We start from the raw sequence: 20,938 nt of genomic DNA on the forward strand, positions 1-20,938 counted from the left end.
TAATAATGATACACATTTAAGCTATCTGGAAATACACTATTAAAAAAAAAATTGTACTCTAAACTTCCTTAAATTCTAATCTCAAACATTGAATGTTTGAGACACTTGAACATTTGGAAAGATTGCAGTGTAAGAAAAGTCTAGGCAATGGAATCTCTTTTACAGATTATTTAAAACACACACAGAATATGTGTGAAATCCTGACACATAAAATTACTCTGACACACTAATAAACGCTGAATCCGGTAACAACAGTGGGTAAATTAACCAATTAACTGATATTTAGAGCTTCTTATTACCGCAGTATTTACTCAATCAGTGAAATCAATGAAGGAGTTAGAAAGGCTAGCTAACTATTTTTGTGTAAATAACTATTAAGATTGGTACATTTCGCATTTTTTTCGAGTCCTAATTAATAATGCCTTCAAACCATGCAGTATATTATATTTACGAGATGAACACATAATGTAATATAAATGCGAAGACTATATTTACTAGTTAGGGAGCTGGGATTTCCCCACTGTTTAATTGTTTGGCTGTATTGAGTGTTTGGATTCAGCACACACTGTTCTATAGTTTAAATCATAAACAGGAGTTTCTCTCCTGTAGGTTAACTGGGTTAGCGTTAGCAAACGGTTAGCATTAGCTAGCTTCTTAGCGTTAGCTAGTCTGTTAGCGTTAGCTTGCCGGTTAGCATTAGCTAGTCTGTTAGCGTTAGCTAGTCTGTTAGCGTTAGCTACCCTGTTAGCGTTACCTAGTCTGTTAGCGTTAGCTAGTTGGTTAGTGTTAGCTAGCCTGTTAGTGTTAGCTAGCACAGAGGCTACTAGTACGGTGGCCCTGAAGTGCAAAACAAATTAACATGTCAGAAAACAAAATTACAAAAACTAAAACACATTTACAAAACTTAAAACAAATTTACAAGACGCAAAACACTTTTACAAATACTGAAACACTTTTACAAACGCTGAAACACTTTTACAAACGCTGAAACACTTTTACAAACGCTGAAACACTTTTACAAACGCTGAAACCCCTAATGCCCCCGCTGCGGGGTTCAGCTAATACCCCACGGAGTTCAGCCACTGCCCTGCGGCCATCAACTAATGCCCCCGCCGCGGGGTTCAGCTAATGCCCTACGGAGTTCAGCCACTGCCCCGCGGGGTTCAGCCACTCCTGTACTGTATTACCTGAACCCCGCGGGGCAGTGGCTGATGGCCGCCGGGCATTAGGTGAACCCCGCGGCGGGGGTAGCAACTGGACAGGGATAGTTTAAGTATTTACTGCTGCTGCTAAAATACGTGCCACAAAACATAGTTTAGTGTCCATAACTCCACTCTCTCATCGTAACGCAGCTTGACTGACAAGGAGGGTCCGCATCAAGCACTTCCTGTGTGTTAGACCCTCCCTTTCCGTCAGAAATCGCAGTTTGTAAAAGTGTTTCAGCGTTTGTAAAAGTGTTTCAGCGTTTGTAAAAGTGTTTTAGCGTTTGTAAAAGTGTTTTAGCGTTTGTAAAAGTGTTTCAGCGTTTGTAAAAGTGTTTTAGTGCTGGTAAAAGTGTTTCAGCAGTTGTAAAAGTGTTTCAGTGCTGGGAAAAGTGTTTTGCGTCTTGTAAATTTGTTTTAAGTTTTGTAAATGTGTTTTAGTTTTTGTAATTTTGTTTTCTGACATGTTAATTTGTTTTGCACTTCAGGGCCACCGTATACTAGACATTAAACTCCGTCTAACACAGAAGCTCCACTGCTCTTTACTAAAGTCAGTCAGATAGATTCACTTATCTGTCCAGTTTGGATCCAGTTGAAGCTGAAGTGAAGCCGTTCTCTGCAGCTGTGTCTGAAGCTCTGCAGGTTCTGGGGAACTGAGCTCCTCAGCTCCTCTGCTGTGTGTCAGTTTATAAACCAGCTTATGTTCTGCAATTTAGCCTAACTTCTCTCTCACTTTCTCTCTCCTTCTTTCTCTCTCCTTCTCGCTCTCTCTTTTATATAGTCAGTTAGCTAGCTAGTGTCAGAGCCGTATAGAGAGAGAGTCGCTACAGCGGAAGTCCTAAATGCTTGGTGTTCTCGAGACCCATGAGGAGCTCCAATAGTTCCAGAAAGTTAATATCAGCAATTTAAACACTGAGACAGAACTGCAGTTTTAGGCATTAGCAGTTAAAGAATGCAGTAATTTACAATATTTATATAGAAATCCTTTCTGTACATGTAATTCCATTGATAGGCTTTGTTTAAATGTAAAAACGTATTTTTTATGAGCTTTGAGTTTTGATAATCATATTGTAATGAAAAGCATTTATATCCTAATGTTAACTGATATAATTACATTGATGGGGGTTTGGGGATGTTTTGAAATCAGATTCTGACTTACTAACAACAACACATTTATTTCATGAGAAGTCTGTATAATTTTAACTTTTTAAACTGAGAAATTTTAAATATGTACAATGACAAACTCAACATTGTAAACAGTCATTAACAATAAAATGTAATATAAAATAAAAACAGAATAAAAAACAAAAACACAGAGTTAGTAAAAATGATTAATCCATGAGCGCATAGTTTTTTTTTGTTTATTTTTTGTTTGCCTTATTATGCATTATTTATACATTCTCTATACATTTCTTCATATAAATAAGTTTCATAAGTTCAGACCTTATGATATTATTTATTTATCCAAAATTAATAGTCTTATCTTAAAATTAATAGAGTAGTTACATTCAGTAACAAGAATCCAAAACCTACAAACACAGACAGGATTATTTATCTAGCTCTGTCTAATTTACCCTAATCTGTTCTGTTAACGATCTTAACGATGGTAATTTAGTGGGGATCATGCTGTACTCTACATGTTAATTAGATTCAGGTGTGCTGACAGTATTAAATCAGGATATTTAATGGTTTTATCCTGTAAAAGTGCAGCACTAACGCTGTACTCTGCTGCAGCTCTGTGGGGCTGCTAGTATTAGTCGCTAAATTACAGGAACTATTGAGAAGCTCCATGAGTCGCCATTGCTGTTAAAAAGTGAAGATTGGAGTAAACCAGGGATGGGCAACTGGCGGCCCGGGGGCCGCACACGGCCCTCGTCATCACTCAGTGCGGCCCGCGAATAGATCAAAAATAATTTCATAATTTCATAATAAAAAAAAAAAACAAACAAAAAAAAAAAACAAAAAAAAAACGTAATTCTACTTTTGACCGCTAGAGGGCGCTGCCAAACAACCACGAAAATTGACATTGACATCCAGTCCATTGTGAGCCAGCAGGCCAAACCACAGCTCTCTCATTAGCTTCAATAAATGTTGGGCCTCTGTGGTCTAGTTTTCTGCTATTATTGAATGAGCTATTTGCAATCAGTTTTTAAATCTTTTTTGTTCTTTGTTATAAATGAGTTCAAATGCCTTTTGCACTTTTATAAGCAAATGTTTTGTCCTTGTTGCTTATGAAGGACTTGTTATAATGAACTTATTTTACACAGAGGAACTACTGTATTTGCAATCAGTTTTTAAATCTTTTTTGTTCTTTGTTATAAATGAGTTCAAATGCCTTTTGCACTTTTATAAGCAAATGTTTTGTCCTTGTTGCTTATGAAGGACTTGTTATAATGAACTTATTTTACACAGAGGAACTACTGTATTTGCAATCAGTTTTTTAAGCAAACTGTTTGTTCTTTGATATGAAGGACTTCCTTTTTGCACTTTTTTTAAGCAAACGGTTTGTCTTTTGCCGTATTAAAATGCATTAATATGCAGAAAATAGTTGTTGATAAATGTTGGTGCTGTAAACATACAGATATAAATTCATATAAAATTTGTTCTTATTGAAAATCATTTGTAGCGTTTTTCATATTCAATTATTTGAAGTGCGAGGTCATGTGTCCCTCCAATGGTCATGCTGAAAAAAATGTGGCCCTCTCCATCATGGAAGTTGCCCATCCCTGGAGTAAACGGAGCTGAAGCGACTCTCTCTCTCTATACGGCTCTGGCTGGTGTAAAACAGAACCATTTCACTCATTTCTTATGTATATAATAAAACACTGAGATAATGAGAAGCTGTAAATATTTATTAATAATCTAACTAGCTAATTTACCAGCTCCTCTTCTGTTTAAGGTGGAGGATATAAGTTAAATGGAGCTCCTCAAGACCCCCATATTTCTTTGTTGTGTCTGTTAAAAACTCTGTTGTTGAAGCTAAATACTCCTCTTCTTCTAATTACTGCTCTTCTAATTAACTACATGTATTATATTACTTATTCTATACGTTTATTATCACTGTGGGTGTAAATCTATATCAGTGCAGCACAGTATCTAACACAAAGTAAACAAACATGCCCCTCTTTCATGGTTATTAGCATTAGCATTAGCCTCAACTCCTTTAAAACCCCCAAGTTAAAATAGAGTCTAACTACTTGTTTTGAATATTCTTCTGATTTTACAAATCAAAATGATTCATTTTACTAAAACTGCAAAGAAAGTTTACCTTTAAATGTACATTTTTCTACATCAAACAGGTTCTAGAGAAGAGAGGAGCTAGTTAGCATTGATGCTAATGTGTGCTGAGTGGTTAGAGAGCTAACTGGAGTTTAAAAGGTTTATAACTGGAGTTTAAAAGCTTTAGAAACTGTTTCTGCAGTGCTGAATCATGTGATATTGTTCTGTTTTTATTTTAATTATTCTAAAACATTTATAAACTCAGATTTATTGCTTAAATCCTCCATAAAACCGCATTAATTTCAGTCAATCTGAAAATCTGCAATCTGAAAAAACACGGAAGACACTCTCCAGAGCTAATTCTTCTCTCTTCTTTTAAACCTTTTTAATTGTTAACATTATTTCATGTAATAGAACATATCTGTTAAGGGCTTTAAAGAGAAAAAATGTCTTTTAGTCTTTTGAAATCAGTAGGTGAAGTAAAGTAGCCCAGTTTTAATAGCTTTGTGGGTTTTATGCTACAGAAAAAACTCCAGACAAACTAAGCTTCTTTAATATATTTACATTCTACTAAAATACATTCATTTACAATGAGAATATATGCAGCTGAAACAGGGAACAGCTTTGTTGCAAATTATATTTTCAACATAACATTTTAATAGCACAATATAGTCATTATAGCTTATAAAAAATGTTTTAGAGAGGGGGGTAGTGCACTATAAGACTCTGTAGCTTTTGTTCTTAATGGCTTTATTATTTTCCCCTTACATTACATTTACTTTTATACTTTAAGTAGTTTTGAAACCAGTACTTTTACACTTTTACTTAAAGAGTAAAAAGCTTGAGTTGATACTTCAACTTCTACAGAAGTATTTTAACCCCTAGTATCTATACTTCTACCTACAGAGTAATGAATGGAGATACTTTTCACACCTTTGACAGCGATTAGTTTAATGATGTTGATTAATCAAAAATCTGAATAAGCCGATACTGGTCAGTACATTTTAAAACAGTGTAATTATGTTGTACAGTGAAGAATACAAGCAAATGCATTTATTATATTTTTATTTTATTTCTATATATTGTGTTTCCATTGTTGTGATAATAAACCTGATTGGATCTGTTCTAGTTCTAGCGTAGTCTAAGAATGCTAGGTTCAATGCTGCAAAAGAAACCAATGAGAAAACAGCTTCATCTTCAGCCATTTATCCCAGACATCTGCTCCTAGTGCTCTGAAAACCAGAACTAATAGTAATAATTAGACAATTTAGATCCTCTGTTCTGAGCTTTCAGCTCCCACTTTATTATTTATAAGATATATCCCACAACATTACAAGATTACAGGAATACAATCTGAGTACATTACAAATAAAATCAAATTAATACAGAGAACTGTGTAGAGTTAAATGATAAAATGCTCAAATAAATCAACTCAACATAGAAGCACATATATTAGATTAATTAGTTTAAAACTGCTGTAACACAAAAACCTTATGTTTACTGTATCTTATGTTTATACTTTATCTTCATACTGTGTCAATATTTCCTGATTAAAGGGCAAATAGAAATGTTCCCAAAATTTCATTTTGCTGTAAAGTTGCTACTTTGGAGATATAATGTTTTTATGTGACAGCGATGATAAATGTAATAAATTTAAGCTACAATCAACAGTTCAATATTGTAAAACTGTGTGTTCATTTTTTAAGTTAATGTGTGTAGTGTACAGTAAGTTAAATGTATATTTTATATTATATTCGACTATATGTTGTATATATTCTGTTCTTTCCTTTTGATATTACATTAATTGTAAAATTAAAGTTAAAGCATTAACACACAGATTTCCTCTCTCTTTGTTTAAATATAAAAATGTTGAGGATAAAACAACAGTACAATAATTTAAACATTTTATTGTGATCTTTCATTCAGTTTATAATAAATGATAATGTGTTAAAAATTAATAAAATTCTGTAATATGAAGTTTAAAATATGAACTCTGTTACTGTGAGCTCTGTTAATGATATAAACGGTTTAAACTATTTAACGCTAAATCTGAATAAATCTTTCCATACAGGAAATGTACCTGCAGTTCTAATCTGAGACAGACGTAATTACCGTTCAGAATTATGATTATTTATATTAACAATATCTCCCAGCACTATTATAACTTTATTTGATCAGCTCTACAGTCTAGATTCTGCAGTTCTTATCTGATCTCATCCAGCTCTTCTCTTTGTTCTGCATGTTCATCTATTTTGCTGAAAGTAAAAGATTTACTGATGAGTCGGAGCTCAACTCAAACCCAGCGTAGAGCGGCTGAGTGAAGGTGGTCTGGACTCTGTGGATGAGGGTCATGGTATCAGAGATGCTGTAGAAGGACAGAGTTCCTGCCCTGTGATCCACATACACTCCTACTCTAGAGGAGACGGGCACTCCAGAGATTTTAGTATTACTGGTATTGTATCTGAATGTGTATCTGGAGGAATCACAGGACAATCTCCAAGACTGATCATTAAATCCAAACACACACTCCCAGCCTCCCTTCCTGGAGATGCTTTTATAAGACACTGCTATATCAACCCCTCTATCTCCTCTCCACTCAACCTCCCAGTAGCAGCGTCTACTCACACTCTCTCTACACAGAACCTGAGGAAATACATCAAATCTATCTGGATGGTCAGGATATGGCTGGACTGTGTCGCTGCGGGTCACCACTGTGTTCCTCTCAGACAGGAGGAGGCGTTTATGGGCTGTGTTTGGATCCAGTGTGAGCTGACAGGAATCTGAAAGAGAGAGAAAAACAATCAGCTTTTAGAAAATGATCTAAAAACAGCCCCTAAAACTGGAATAATAAGAGAACATACACAACATAAAAATTTTATGTATATTTTTGTTCTCAGGTGTTAAGTGTGTTTTCCTAATTCTTTAAAAAACAAAAAGGTTTTTATTCCCCAAAAATTTTCAAGGATTTAAGGAGATTTTATTGTCATTCGCATCACATGTGGTACATGAGGTGGAACGAAATTGTGATCTCACGATCCAGTTTACAACCAAGAGCTGTTATTAAAATAGATATATAGATAAAATAAGATAAAAGAAAAACAATACAATAAAAATAGAATATACAAAATAAATAAAGATAAATACCCCCTCCCCCCAAAAAAGGTTTTGCTTTAGTGGTGGCACAATCATATCTGAAACTGATCTATTTTTATGAATATTTGTGAAATATAAAGTGCTGAGTATACTAAAGACTTCCAGAAGCTTCTGGAACTGTGAGAACTATCAAGAAGTTTTCAGAACTGTCCAGAATTGTGTAGAACTTTACAGTATAAATAAAGAAGTTTATCAGTATAAATAAAGAAGATGATCAGAGACTATATTTGGGGAAAGATTAATGAAAGTGATTTGCAGTTAAGTCACAAATCTCAGAGAAACAATACATTTCTGAACGTTTTTGGTTATGCTTGTAGATGCACTTTAAAATTACTGTTGTTTGTTGTTTGGTGTTTGATTGGGGCATTTTAAAATTTTCCATGTTTACTTTGCCTCTGAAACAGCCTGGATACAAGTGCTCACTATTGCACAGAGATTCAGTACAGTCGCTAATCCAGAAAATATACTCATTTTTTAATCTATTACACACAGAATCGATTGAGTTGTATAATAATTGCAGATTTGTAGTAAAATGTTCATTGCTTTTATCATAAAACACAAATTTTGTGTTTTATCTAAATAAATACAAAACTATGATAGGCCATTATCACTAAATCAAAGTTCATGAGGAATGTTGGTGGGTCTTTTTTCTTTATACGTAAGCAGTTGAAATATAACAGTTAATTATTTAATATAGACGTATAAATGTCAGATTAAACTTTGTGTATTTGTAGATTGTGGTGTTATTTCTGAGAGTGTGTGAGAATTAAAGAGTTAAAGAGAGAGAGAGAGAGAGAAAGAGAGAGAGGGAGAGAGAGAAAGGGCTGGACTTACACTGCAGAAACTCTTCTCTGCTTTTGGGTTCAGGAGGAAGAATGATCTGCACTTTCTTCACTACAGGAAAATGTACACAGTTACTACACAGCATCACTGAGCTTCTGTTCCCTCTGTACATTTACTACAACATTAAAATAATCTAATACTGGATTTTCTCTCCATGTAGATGTAGAGTCTTAATCTACCCTACCTGGACTTTCAATCACAATAAAGTCACACCTTATATACAGTCTCAACCACTTCAGTCCAGAAACTACTGACCACTTCATCAGGATTTAGAGAAGAACCTACAGTGCATTCTGAAACTCTTCAGACTCCAAAACCAAAATTGTTTTTACTTTGTCATTATGAGGTACTGAGTGCAGAATGATTATTTATGGACTTATCATTTCATATATTTACATAGAAAATGTGATGAGATTTATTTAATATACCTGCAGCTGATGTGTTCTCAATTTCCTCTTTCAATAATTCGTCTAGTTTTCCTCTCAGCTGAGAAACAGACTTTTTGACAACTTCAAAAGTGTTGAGAGGACTGAGAGTAAAAGCAGGTGATGCTGAAGATCCAGGAGGAGCTGAGAGAGTCTGAAAACTCTACATGTAGAAAAAAAACCACAAGATACTAATATTAAATTAAACCAGGTTAAAGTGGCCTCAATCTGATCTTTTTTGTCATTCGTGATTCAGATTAATTGTGTATGAGACACAAAAAGTTTATGGTATTAAAATCTAAGATTCATCCAATACACAGCAAAGTGACAGACACATTAAAATTCCTACAACATTTAATATTTGGACTATATTTGGATTTAAACTAAATTAAAAGGTACACATTAGTGCTCTGTCTTTAATTTATTAAAATAAATTAGCTGAACACAACCAACAGATGGCGCTGCTGCAGCATCAAAGAAATGTAAAACGCTTGAAATTGTTTAAATAAAAGAAATGAATGACAGAAAGAGGCCATTTTACATGCCCTTATTTACAGTGAGCTGGAACTCATTCTCTGATAAGATCAGCTTTCAGTCACTGGTGAAACTGAACCTTCATGTGAAGCGCTGCTCTTTAGTGCATGAGCTTCAGTTTAAGAACTGTTCAGACTAATATCAGATATAGATCACATTAAAAGAGTGTGTAAACAGTCTAAAATAAACTTTGTATTTGGGGAGAAAAACAGAGTCTGTTACCTGGAGGAAATGGATGTTATCCTCTGTGAATGAAAGCTTCTCCAGATCAGCATCTCTCCTCTTCAGCTCTGTGATCTCCTGCTCCAGTCTCTTCAGACGTTCTTCAGCTTCACTCACTGCAGCTTTCTCCTGATCTCTGATCATCTGCATCACCTCAGAGCGTCTTCTCTCAATGGAGAGGATCATCTCAGTGAAGATCTTCTCACTGTCCTCCACTGCTGTCTGAGCAGAGCGCTGGTAGTGGAATCACAGAGAGAGGAGAATGTTAGGAGCAGTTCATTCACATCAATAAGTGGGAATACTAATACTAATGAAAGGTACTTAAAATTGCATTGTAAAACCAAGCACACCTTTAGTTAAATAACTAAATAATTATCCTGAATGGGAGAAAGTTTGAACTGTTATTGAAAAATTTCTTTTACAAATCAGATCTTTATTCTTCTATTTATTTAAAAAATCACCTTGTGAGTCTCCACAGCCTCTGTTAACTCCTGAAGCTCCTTCTCTATCTCCTGGATTCTCTTCTTGTATTTACTCTGTGTTTCCACCACCTGCTTCTGCAAATAAACCAGCCAACAAAAAAAACATTAATTAAAAATTAAAATGCCACATGTCATGGGACAGGTATTGGTATTGGGTCCCATAATTTCGCCGTCTACCATCGAAGCTAAAGAACTGCACTGACCTGTGGGATATGTGTGTGGAGTTACCTGCATTGAAAGTGAATGTGAAATCTAAGTCACCGATTACATTCACAATTATAGCCAGATACCACCAGTCACAATCATTACCACCCACTGTGCTGTCCACTGTGGGTGTTAATGCCTTCTGAAGACCTGTTTGTAAAGGACTAGTTTTACATGGGTGGGGTGAGTTAGTCAATTTTAACTACAGAATGTAAGGAAAAAAATATGATTTGCATGAGATAAGGAATATCAGTGTAAATGACTAAGATGGGAGCAGCTACTCCATTTACACACTGACCTGTTTCTCAGATCTTTCTGCTGCAAGTGACACTGTATCATGTCCTTTATGGTGATCCAGCATACACAGCATGCAGATACACTGCTGGTCGGTGCGACAGTAAACCTCCAGCAGTTTATCGTGCTGAGAGCAGATCTGCTCCTGGAGTCGTCTGGAGGCTTTGACCAGCTTGTGCTTCTTAAAGGCTGGAGATTGGTAGTGAGGCTGGAGGTGAGCTTCACAGAAAGAGGCCAGACACACCAGGCAGGACTGGACGGCTTTGTGTTTTCTCCCAGTACAGAAATCACACTCCACATCTTCAGGATCAGCAGAAGAGTGATCAGGAGGAGCAGCCTGGAGTCTCGTCTTCTTCAGTTTCTCCACCACCTCAGCCAGGATGGTGCTTTTACTCACGACAGGTCTTGAGGTGAAGGTGTGTCTGCAGTGAGGGCAGCTGTAGATCTTCTTCTGATCCTCCTGATCCCAGAACCCATTAATACACACCATACAGAAACTGTGTCCACAGGGAATAGTCACTGGATTCTTCAGGAGATCCAGGCAGACTGAACAGCTGAACTCATCCTGAACTACCAAAATACCAGCTTCTGCCATTTTACAGTGTGAAGATTTTGTTTCCTGGTTCTCTGTTGGAGAGAAGTGAACATAACTATCCTGTAATTCTTCTTATTAGCCAAGATAACAATACTCACACTGTCTGACTCAAACAGGAATTATTGTAGAGACTCAGGAAAACTTACATTAATGACAAAACTGTAGATCCAGACACGACACACACCGATTCACACACTCACACACCTGCAGGTAATCCAGGAAATGATCAGATTTTACTTTCACTCTCACTTAAAGAGACAGACTGCAATTTTCTAACATTTGGGGATTTGGAGACCTCTCTGGTGAGAATGTGTAATTGCACAGAATGTTTAGAAGATTAGACAAGATAAGACACAACAATCAGATGGGGTGTACAAGAACTCAACATTGGCAGCTTAAACTTCTTAATCCTGGTCCTGCCGCCCCTGCACTGCACATTTAGTGCTTTCCCTGCTTTCAACACACTCAAATCAAATAATCAGCTCATTAACAAGCCCTTTCAGAGCTGCAGGAATGTGTTTAAAAACTCCAGCAGCACTGCTGTGTCTGATCCACTCCTACCAGCACAACACACAGCAGTGTAAGAAAAAAGAGGCAATGAAAACTCTTTTTCAGATTATTTAAAACACACACAGAATATGGTGTAAAATCCTGACACATAAAATTACAACAATTTTATCTGACCTCAGTCAGTCAGTGACATTACAGAGTAATAAGAGGATCTGGTCTGTGGGAAAGTAGTTCTTTCCAGTGTAAATTGTCCAGATTATTCCTTGAGCAGGCTGCCAGAGCATCCTCTGGAAAGTACATTTTAAAGATATCCAGGGGAGAGTGGCTGTCATCTGTAATAATAATAAATAATATTAATAATAATATTTCTGTGTTGTGTCTGTTTAAAACTCTGTTGTTGAAGCTAAATTCTCCTCTTCTTCTAATTACTGTGACCCTCTAATAAACTGAATTTATTATATTACTTATTCTTCATATACAGCTTCATTCCGGAAGCTATAAGACTCTTAAACTCCACTTAACAACACACTGCACTGACACCAAGGACAAATTACTGTTTACTGTTTACAAACATGGTCACTTTACTTGCACTGAGACACTTTATCTACACTGCTCTAATTCCATAACATGCTGCTACAGCACACTTGCACTCTGGACTTCATGTTGCTGAAACCTTTCTACTCTCTATTTATTTTTATTCTTTTGGGGTATTTATCTATCTATTTTGTATATTCTTTTTCTTTTTTATTGTATTCTTTTTTTTTTATCTATATATCTATTTTAATAACAGCTCTTTGGGTGTAAAACTGGATCGTGAGATCACAATTTCGTTCCACCTCATGTACCACATGTGATGCGAATGACAATAAAATCTCCTTGAATCCTTGAATTCTGCAGGTTTTTTTTATCACTGTGGGTGTAAATCTACAGCAATGCACCACAGGATCTAACACAAAGTAAACAAACATGCCTGTTCTTCATCATTATTAGCATTAGTCTCAACTCCTTTAAAAACTCCTTTAAATTACCTTTAAATTTTAATTTTTCTACAAAAAACAAGAATAATAGAAGAGAGGAGCTAGTTAGCATTGATGCTAATGTGTGCTGAGTGGTTAGAGAGCTAACTAGAGATTAAAAGCTTTAGAAAAAATAATCTGCAGTGCTGAATAGTGTGATATTGTTCTGTTTTTATTTTTATTACTCTAAAACATTTATATAGTAAGATTTGGCTCAAATCCTCCATAAAAAACATTAATTTTAGACTCACTCAGGAGCGTCTGATAAACACAGAAGACATTCTCCAGAGCTCATTCTCCCCTCTTTATCACATTTTTTAAATGTTAACATAGAAAATACAAACGTATCATTTCACGTAACAAAACATTTAAAAAAAGAAAAAATATATTTTGGAATCAGTAGGTAAAGTAAAGTAACACAGTTTTCATAGGTTTGAGGGTTATATTCTACAGTGCACTAGAGGACCGAAACCAGAACTTTTACACTTTTACTTAAAGAGTAAAAAGCTTGAGTTGATACTTCAACTTCTACTGAAGTATTTTAACCCCTAGTATCTATACTTCTACCTACAGAGTAATGAATGGAGATCAGTTTAGTAATGTTGATCATGCTGCTAAAACAGCTTAGTAAAGTTTGATTATTTTGATGGTCTATTTCATATTTTTATTTCTATATATTGTGTTTTCATTGTTGTGATAATAAACCAGATTGGATCTGTGCTAGTTCTAGCATAGCTTAAGAATGCTTGGTTCATAGCTGCAAAAGAAACAAATGAAAAAACAGCAATATTTAGCCATTCATCCCAGACATTTGCTTCTAGTGCTCTGAAAAAACCCCAGAACTAATAGTAACAATTAGACCTTCTGTACTGTGCTGTCAGCTTACACTTTATTATTAATAAGATATACCTCACAACATACAATCTGAGTACAATTCAAATAAAATCTTATTAATACAGAGAACTGTGGAGAGCTAAATGATAAAATGCTCAAATAAACGTGACAGCGATGATACAAATATTACATTCAGTTAGTTCCAAATTAGTCAACGAATGTGTTCTCTTTATTTTTGATTAGTCTGGTCTGGTTCTTCAGCCACACCCTGATAAACCTCGAGGGAGACTGAAAGGATCACACTCACAAGTTGCCTTCCAATCTGAATTTATTAAGATGAAAGACAATCATTTATAGTGGTACATACATGCAAGGACAGCGAGAGAGGAAGTCCCCTCTCTCATTCATTCAGCAAAGGTGTAAGAGTCTAGCTGAAAAAAAAGAGGTGTGAAGACTATTTGCTCGTTAATATCAAACTAAAGTGTACAGTAAGTTCACAGTGTACGAAAATAAGACTGTTCTCATACAGAGTTCCCCAATGGTGGAACAAACTTTCTTCCACTACCAGATCAGGAGAATCTCTCACTATCTTTAATAAAATCCTGAAGACAGAGCTCTTCAAAGAACATTTACTCTCCTAACACCTCTAACTAACTACCTTCTACAACCAGATCAGGAGAATCTCTCACTATCTTTAATAAACTCCTGAAGACAGAGCTCTTCAAAGAGCACTTACTCTCCTAACACCTCTAACTAACTACCTTCTACTACCAGATCAGGAGAATCTCTCACTATCTTTAATAAACTCCTGAAGACAGAGCTCTTCAAAGAGCACTTACTCTCCTAACACCTCTAACTAACTACCTTCCACTACCAGATCAGGAGAATCTCTCACTATCTTTAATAAAATCCTGAAGACAGAGCTCTTCAAAGAACATTTACTCTCCTAACACCTCTAACTAACTACCTTCTACTACCAGATCAGGAGAATCTCTCACTATCTTTAATAAACTCCTGAAGACAGAGCTCTTCAAAGAGCACTTACTCTCCTAACACCTCTAACTAACTACCTTCCACTACCAGATCAGGAGAATCTCTCACTATCTTTAATAAACTCCTGAAGACAGAGCTCTTCAAAGAGCACTTACTCTCCTAACACCTCTAACTAGGTACCTTCCACTACCAGATCAGGAGCGATCCTCGCTATCTTTAATAATAAACTCCTGAAGACAGAGCTCTTCAAAGAGCACTTACTCTCCTAACACCTCTAACTAACTACCGTCCACTACCCGATCAGGAGAATCTCTCTCTATCTTTAATAAACTCCTGAAGACAGAGCTCTTCAAAGAGCACTTACTCTCCTAACACCTCTAACTAACTACCGTCCACTACCCGATCAGGAGAATCTCTCTCTATCTTTAATAAACTCCTGAAGACAGAGCTCTTCAAAGAGCACTTACTCTCCTAACACCTCTAACACACTAACTACTTCTAACCTCATTTCCTTCTTCCCCTCCTTCACTCCTCGATCCCATTATTTCCCTTTGGCCCTATCTAAAGATGAAAATGGATGGATAGATTTTTTTGGAGCTTGGATTGTTTATAATGTTTATAGGGTCAGTCGAGACCCAAGTGGAAATACAAAAGCACGCAAAAAGTGAGTTTTCCATAATATGTACCCTTTAACTTCTAAAAGGTTTAAATCATTCAGATTTTATTAGGATTATCATGTTAAGAAGAAACCTTACACTAAATATTTCCCTTAACAAATCTGATACATTTAAAATATGCATTTTTACTGAAGGAGATGAAGGAGGAGAGACTAGAGGCGGTAGAACAGGGGAGACAGGAGGCGGTAGAACAGGAGAGGCTGGAGGCTCACAGGTGAGAAAGAATAAATATATGTTAGACATGAGATTGAGCATTGTGACAAATGTTGGGGTTATGATAATCTGTATCACAATTATGGATGTTTTATTAAATTTCTCCCATTCTCTTGTAAAAAATAATTCAATTTCTGCTTTTTTACTTAAATATCAGGTTATGTAATGTTATGTAAATGAGGATGAAAATAAAAGCTTCTAGGTTGTAGTTTAGCTGTAATATTGCTTTGAGATCAATCAGCGAATCAGCGTGGTGTTAACTGGTTGAAATCAACCTAAAAATCTTCCAAACAAATTGCATTTCCAAACAAATAAATAAATAATAATAATAAATAAATACATAAATTTGTTGATTAATGAATCACTCTCCTAACACCTATAACTAACTAACTAACTACTTCTAACCTCATTTCCTTCTTCCCCTCCATTACTCCTCGATCCCATTATTTCCCCTTGGCCCTATCTAAAGATGTTTTACCTTTAACCTCTATTACTTTTTGTACTTCACTATTGTAAGTCGCTTTGGACAAATGCTTCCGCCAAATGTAATGTAATAATGTCTTATATCATGCAAAAAGTACATATGCAAATTACAGTGTGTTCATTAAAGTCCAAAAGTTTCTGGGCTGCTTGTACGAGCCACGAGAATCAAGATTAATCAGATAGCCATAAAAGGAAAAAAAGAGTAAAGAGTATATATGTGGATTATTATAAATCAAGCGAGTAGAACACACACCTATTTTACATAGTATATGTGCAAAATATACAGTGATAATTTGGGGGGTGGGGGTAAATGGAAACCAGTACAGTGCAGGCGCGTGCTTTACTAAACTGAGGTCCTTACTGTTATGTCTACAGCACGTAAAAGATAAATCCATTCATGTAGCACAGACCATACAATAACCTTTATAGTCATAACTAATATATTATACAGCAAAAAAGCATAAATAAATTAATAAATAGAAAATGACAAAGTAAATGAAAATCCCTTTCCAAATATTTTGATACTGGGACTACAATATTAAATGTACAAATGCATTTATATATCTTGGCTAATGCCTTTTAAAAAGCTTTGTTAATTTGTTAATTTTCAAAGTAGCCTAATAAAAAGATAGAAAATAAATCTTACCTTAAAAAATGTAATACCCCAGTTTACTGTAAAACTACTTGAGTAACTAACTCCTCACTAGGTCTACTGCAGCGTATGAAGCTTTTAATTTCTTGTTTACATTTCCATTCCACCTTAACAGTTTCCCGGCATTAAAACACTTTTTTTCCTACGTTAAAACACAGTTACCTTTTTAGACTGTAGTAGATGATAAAAGTGTTTTATCACACACAGTCCATATAAAACAGAACATGGATTCCCATTTGAATGTTCAGCATCACATTAAAAGCGCCAAAAGTAGTAACCTGAACAACCTGAAGTCTGAGTGCCGCCACATCAGCTTTTAAGGCAGAATGCTAAATTAGCAGCATTTAAGGCGGAATGGTAAATTAGCAGCATTTAAGGTGGGATAGCAAATTCATGAGTTATTTATGTAAGGAAAAGTGAGTTTAAAGTGCATATTTAAGAAAGCTAAGTAGATAGAAAGCTACCTACACGTAATGCTGTAGCTTGCGCAGTCTGCTTACCTTAACTTAAACCGAAACATGCCAATCACCTGACCAATAAAGAGCCAGCAGCCAGGTAAACAAGAGGAATGATTATCATCATGAAATGGTATGATCCACTTTAGGGGTGCTCAAAATAGTTTCACAATATTCTTCCAGGCATAGTTACTGCATTGTTTTTGTAGTATTTAACATTATATGTAAGAAGTATATTTAAATGTTTGACCACCCCCCCCCCCCCCTCCCCAAACTATTGTTAATACCCCTTTAGGGGGGTTGAAGTCTTGCAGAATAGATCTATGGCCTATACAATGTTCATGAAACTCTTTACACAAAATCACTCTCACATTTAGAATGAGTCACTTTTATGCAAATAAGCTGTTGATGGCCATGCCGCATGTTAGTGTTAGCTAGTCCTAAATGTCATAAAACGAACAAACTAGTTCATGCTTAACTGTGATAGAAGCACGTCTCCATCATTGACTTGCCATGGGCAGTAGGTACAGATTCCTACCTAAGACAAAGTCTGTTGGCTAATCCTGCAGTGTACTGTCTCAACTGAATGACAGAAATTAGGGGTGTCACGATTCTCTAAATCCTCGATTCGATTTCATTTTCGATTTGAGGGTCACGATTCGATTCGATTCTCGATTTTCTTGTTTTTTTTTCTTGTTATTATTTTATGCCTCATAAAATTTAAATAATATATTTATTATTATTATAAATATTATAAATATTATTATTATTATTATTTATTAAGATATATATGGTAATGCCATCTAGTGACTTTTTTTGGTAGCAACAGTGTGCACTATTAAAACAAGCAGTTTATCAGAGCTGTGTGTGGATGGCTGGTGAAACTGCTCATTACATGAAGCTGCAGTTCTTCATCCAACCACTAGCAGCAGCAGCACAAGCCCCGCTCTCTTCACTCAGTCACTACTTCAGTACAGCCCAGCCACGGGCTACAGAGCTCAGCCAGTCCGTTTTTACTGTTTCTGTAAACAAATAAAGGTTTTAACCCCACTAACCGGATAATACAGCTCACTACAGTTCATCTTTCAGCCCAAGCAGCTAACAGCAGCAGGTTAGAACAGCCGACACGGAGGCACTGCTCGGATTACATTATAAGCAGGTTAGTTAGCGCGCTGCTAACCTCAGGATGTTTATAACTACGGAGTTTAGTGGACACACCACGGCCGCCAGGTAAGTCTTTTAAAGGCTACTGAAGACTATTAAAGGCTATTAGAGTGTAACCCCTGGCTCCCAGGGGTTACAAGAGGTTATTGAAAGCATTATTGGGGGGCAGAAATCAGTACAGGCTGGTTAGATAAGTGATGTGGGTATTGTCTTATAAATATTTACACATAACTTATATCTCTCCTGAAAAGCTTTTATTTTAGTCAGAAACACGCTTGTGTTTACTTTATCTGAGAGAAAGATGTTTTTTTAATTCAATGGAAAGCAACAGGTGTAGTCAATTATAAGTTTAAGATTTTTAATCCACCTCACTGTGATCTATAGTCAGTGTTCTCAAGTCACACTGACACACGCATTTCAGCGAGTTCACACGCTCTCACCTGCGCGCACCCACCCCTCCGTTAGATACAGATACAAAACCTGCGCGCCCAACCCCCGCCCCCCCTCCCCCCCGTTGGACAGATAAAAACAGTGATCACACTCCCGCCGACTGCGCTCATGCAGTGGCTATCTCTATTTAAATGAATAGGATGCGCTGTGTTGGTGCCGCGCCATTTGCGTAGCGCGCTGCGCTATTTGCGTAGCGCGCGCGGGAGGGATCGTCGATCCTCTTTTTGACTTCGATACTCGAGATCGTGACCTCATTTCGATTCGATTTCGATAAAATATCGAGATCGTGACACCCCTAACAGAAATGGTTTCTTCAACTGATCTAGTGGGAGGGGCTCTGGTGGGGGTTTACGGGTAAGGGTGGTTCTATGTAGGGAGCATCGAAACAGCTCATAGAAGCAAATGATTACTGGCTCCAAACCCTTTCAGCTGATTCACAGAAAATGGATGGATAGATTTTTTTGGAGCTTGGATTGTTTATAATGTTTATAGGGTCAGTCGAGACCCAAGTGGAAATACAAAAGCACGCAAAAAGTGAGTTTTCCATAATATGTACCCTTTAACTTCTAAAAGGTTTAAATCATTCAGATTTTATTAGGATTATCATGTTAAGAAGAAACCTTACACTAAATATTTCCCTTAACAAATCTGATACATTTAAAATATGCATTTTTACTGAAGGAGATGAAGGAGGAGAGACTAGAGGAGGTAGAACAGGGGAGACAGGAGGCGGTAGAACAGGAGAGGCTGGAGGCTCACAGGTGAGAAAGAATAAATATATGTTAGACATGAGATTGAGCATTGTGACAAATGTTGGGGTTATGATAATCTGTATCACAATTATGGATATTTTATTAAATTTCTCCCATTCTCTTGTAAAAATAATTCAATTTCTGCTTTTTTACTTAAATATCAGGTTATGTAATGTTATGTAAATGAGGATGAAAATAAAAGCTTCTAGGTTGCAGTTTAGCTGTAATATTGCTTTGAGATCAATCAGCGAATCAGCGTGGTGTTAACTGGTTGAAATCAACCTAAAAATCTTCCAAACAAATTGCATTTCCAAACAAATAAATAAATAATAATAATAAATAAATACATAAATTTGTTGATTAATGAAATAGATAAAAATATATAATGTACTCAGATAAATAAACAAATAATTAATAATGATTAATCATAAACATTCTATTCATAGTGATTAACGATATTGATAACAACAATGTTGATATATTATAAATAAAAAATAAACATATTCTTTAATAAGGTACATTTCCTGCACCTGTCTAAGATGTCCCCATGATGTTCAAAAAAGTTACCTAGTCCATCATTAAGTAAAAGGCTTATTTACTTTATTCATGACTGGAATTTACTGTATATCCTATATAAAAACCCATCTAGAGGCTAGCTGAAATGTCCGCACAGAAGCAAGCGGTCTCCACACAGGAGGCTCGGCTACCGGGACGCCACCACAGGGAAATCTGCACACTGTATTATCTACCTGTAACACTAAAGCTTTAATAATAGCAGGTTAAAAAGGTAGATAACTGTTGGTGATCAGCCCTGTTACCGGTCCTGGGCGGAAAATGCCCCCCTTCCCTCCCTCAGTGCTCCGTTCCACGCAGTTACATTTCCCTCATAAATACTACGACTTTATTTTGGTAATATTGCAACTTCAATCTCGAAGTGAACTGTTTTTATTTTTTTAGTAGCCCTAAAACGCCGTCGTAAAAACACGTGCCCTATGCTGGTCAAAAGCTAAGTAACCAGCTAGCCAACCAGCATAGGGTATGTTTTGTATCTTCAGCTAGATTGGTCAGCGCGGGAATTACGAATTACGTTATAGTACGCGCTTTTTTTATGATCTAAACCATTTAAAAAATAACTTCATTGATGTATTCTAAGTGAGTGTAGTATAAAAGTATAACATTGCTTATTTCCTTATGGAAATGGAAAAGTTACTAGATGGGCTGAAACATAAAAATAATAGTAATAATATTATGGTTAAACAACAACAACAAAACTATAACATTATTCATAGTAAATTAAGAATAATTTACATCTAATAATAATAATAATGAGAAAAAGAAGAATCAGCTTTCTTATATAATTTGTAACTAATTTAATAAATGAAGAGAGAAAACTGAGCGTGCAGAAGGGAGAAAACTGAGGGCGCAGGAGCGAGAAAACTGAAGGTGCAGGAGCGAGAAAACTGAGCATGCAGAAGAGAGAAAACTGAGGGCAGGAGAGAGAAAACTGAGGGCAGGAGAGAGAAAACTGAGGGCAGGAGAGAGAAAACTGAGGGCAGGAGAGAGAAA

General features: G+C 36.0%; 2 protein-coding genes across 2 annotated transcripts in view; one reads left to right on the top strand and one right to left on the bottom strand.

Moving 5' to 3' along the window:
• The window catches only part of LOC125803951 (uncharacterized), a 35,891-nt gene that overhangs the window by 5,489 nt on the left and 9,464 nt on the right, over positions 1–20,938 (top strand). The window lies entirely within an intron of this gene.
• LOC125803821 (tripartite motif-containing protein 16-like) lies at positions 5,699–11,459 on the bottom strand. The gene is made up of 6 exons (XM_049482128.1): positions 10,583–11,459; positions 10,060–10,155; positions 9,599–9,832; positions 8,846–9,005; positions 8,409–8,468; positions 5,699–7,201 (listed from the first exon to the last, which is right to left on the bottom strand). Exons 1-6 carry the CDS (start codon positions 11,171–11,173, stop codon positions 6,669–6,671), a joined length of 1,674 nt encoding a protein of 557 aa, XP_049338085.1. The 5' UTR covers positions 11,174–11,459; the 3' UTR covers positions 5,699–6,668.

This window comes from Astyanax mexicanus, chromosome 8, assembly GCF_023375975.1.
Source record: "Astyanax mexicanus isolate ESR-SI-001 chromosome 8, AstMex3_surface, whole genome shotgun sequence".
Classification (NCBI taxonomy): domain Eukaryota; kingdom Metazoa; phylum Chordata; class Actinopteri; order Characiformes; family Acestrorhamphidae; genus Astyanax; species Astyanax mexicanus.

What these genes read in the sequence shown, in the direction of transcription:
- LOC125803821 (XM_049482128.1), bottom strand. Translation starts at nt 11,173, where the DNA reads ATGGCAGAAGCTGGTATTTTGGTAGTTCAGGATGAGTTCAGCTGTTCA. An exon ending in CAGAAAGATCTGAGAAACAG is followed by an intron (nt 10,156 to 10,582) that starts GTCAGTGTGTAA and finishes GTTTATTTGCAG; the next exon opens with AAGCAGGTGGTGGAAACACA. An exon ending in TGAGAACACATCAGCTGCAG is followed by an intron (nt 8,469 to 8,845) that starts GTATATTAAATA and finishes ATTTTCCTGTAG; the next exon opens with TGAAGAAAGTGCAGATCATT.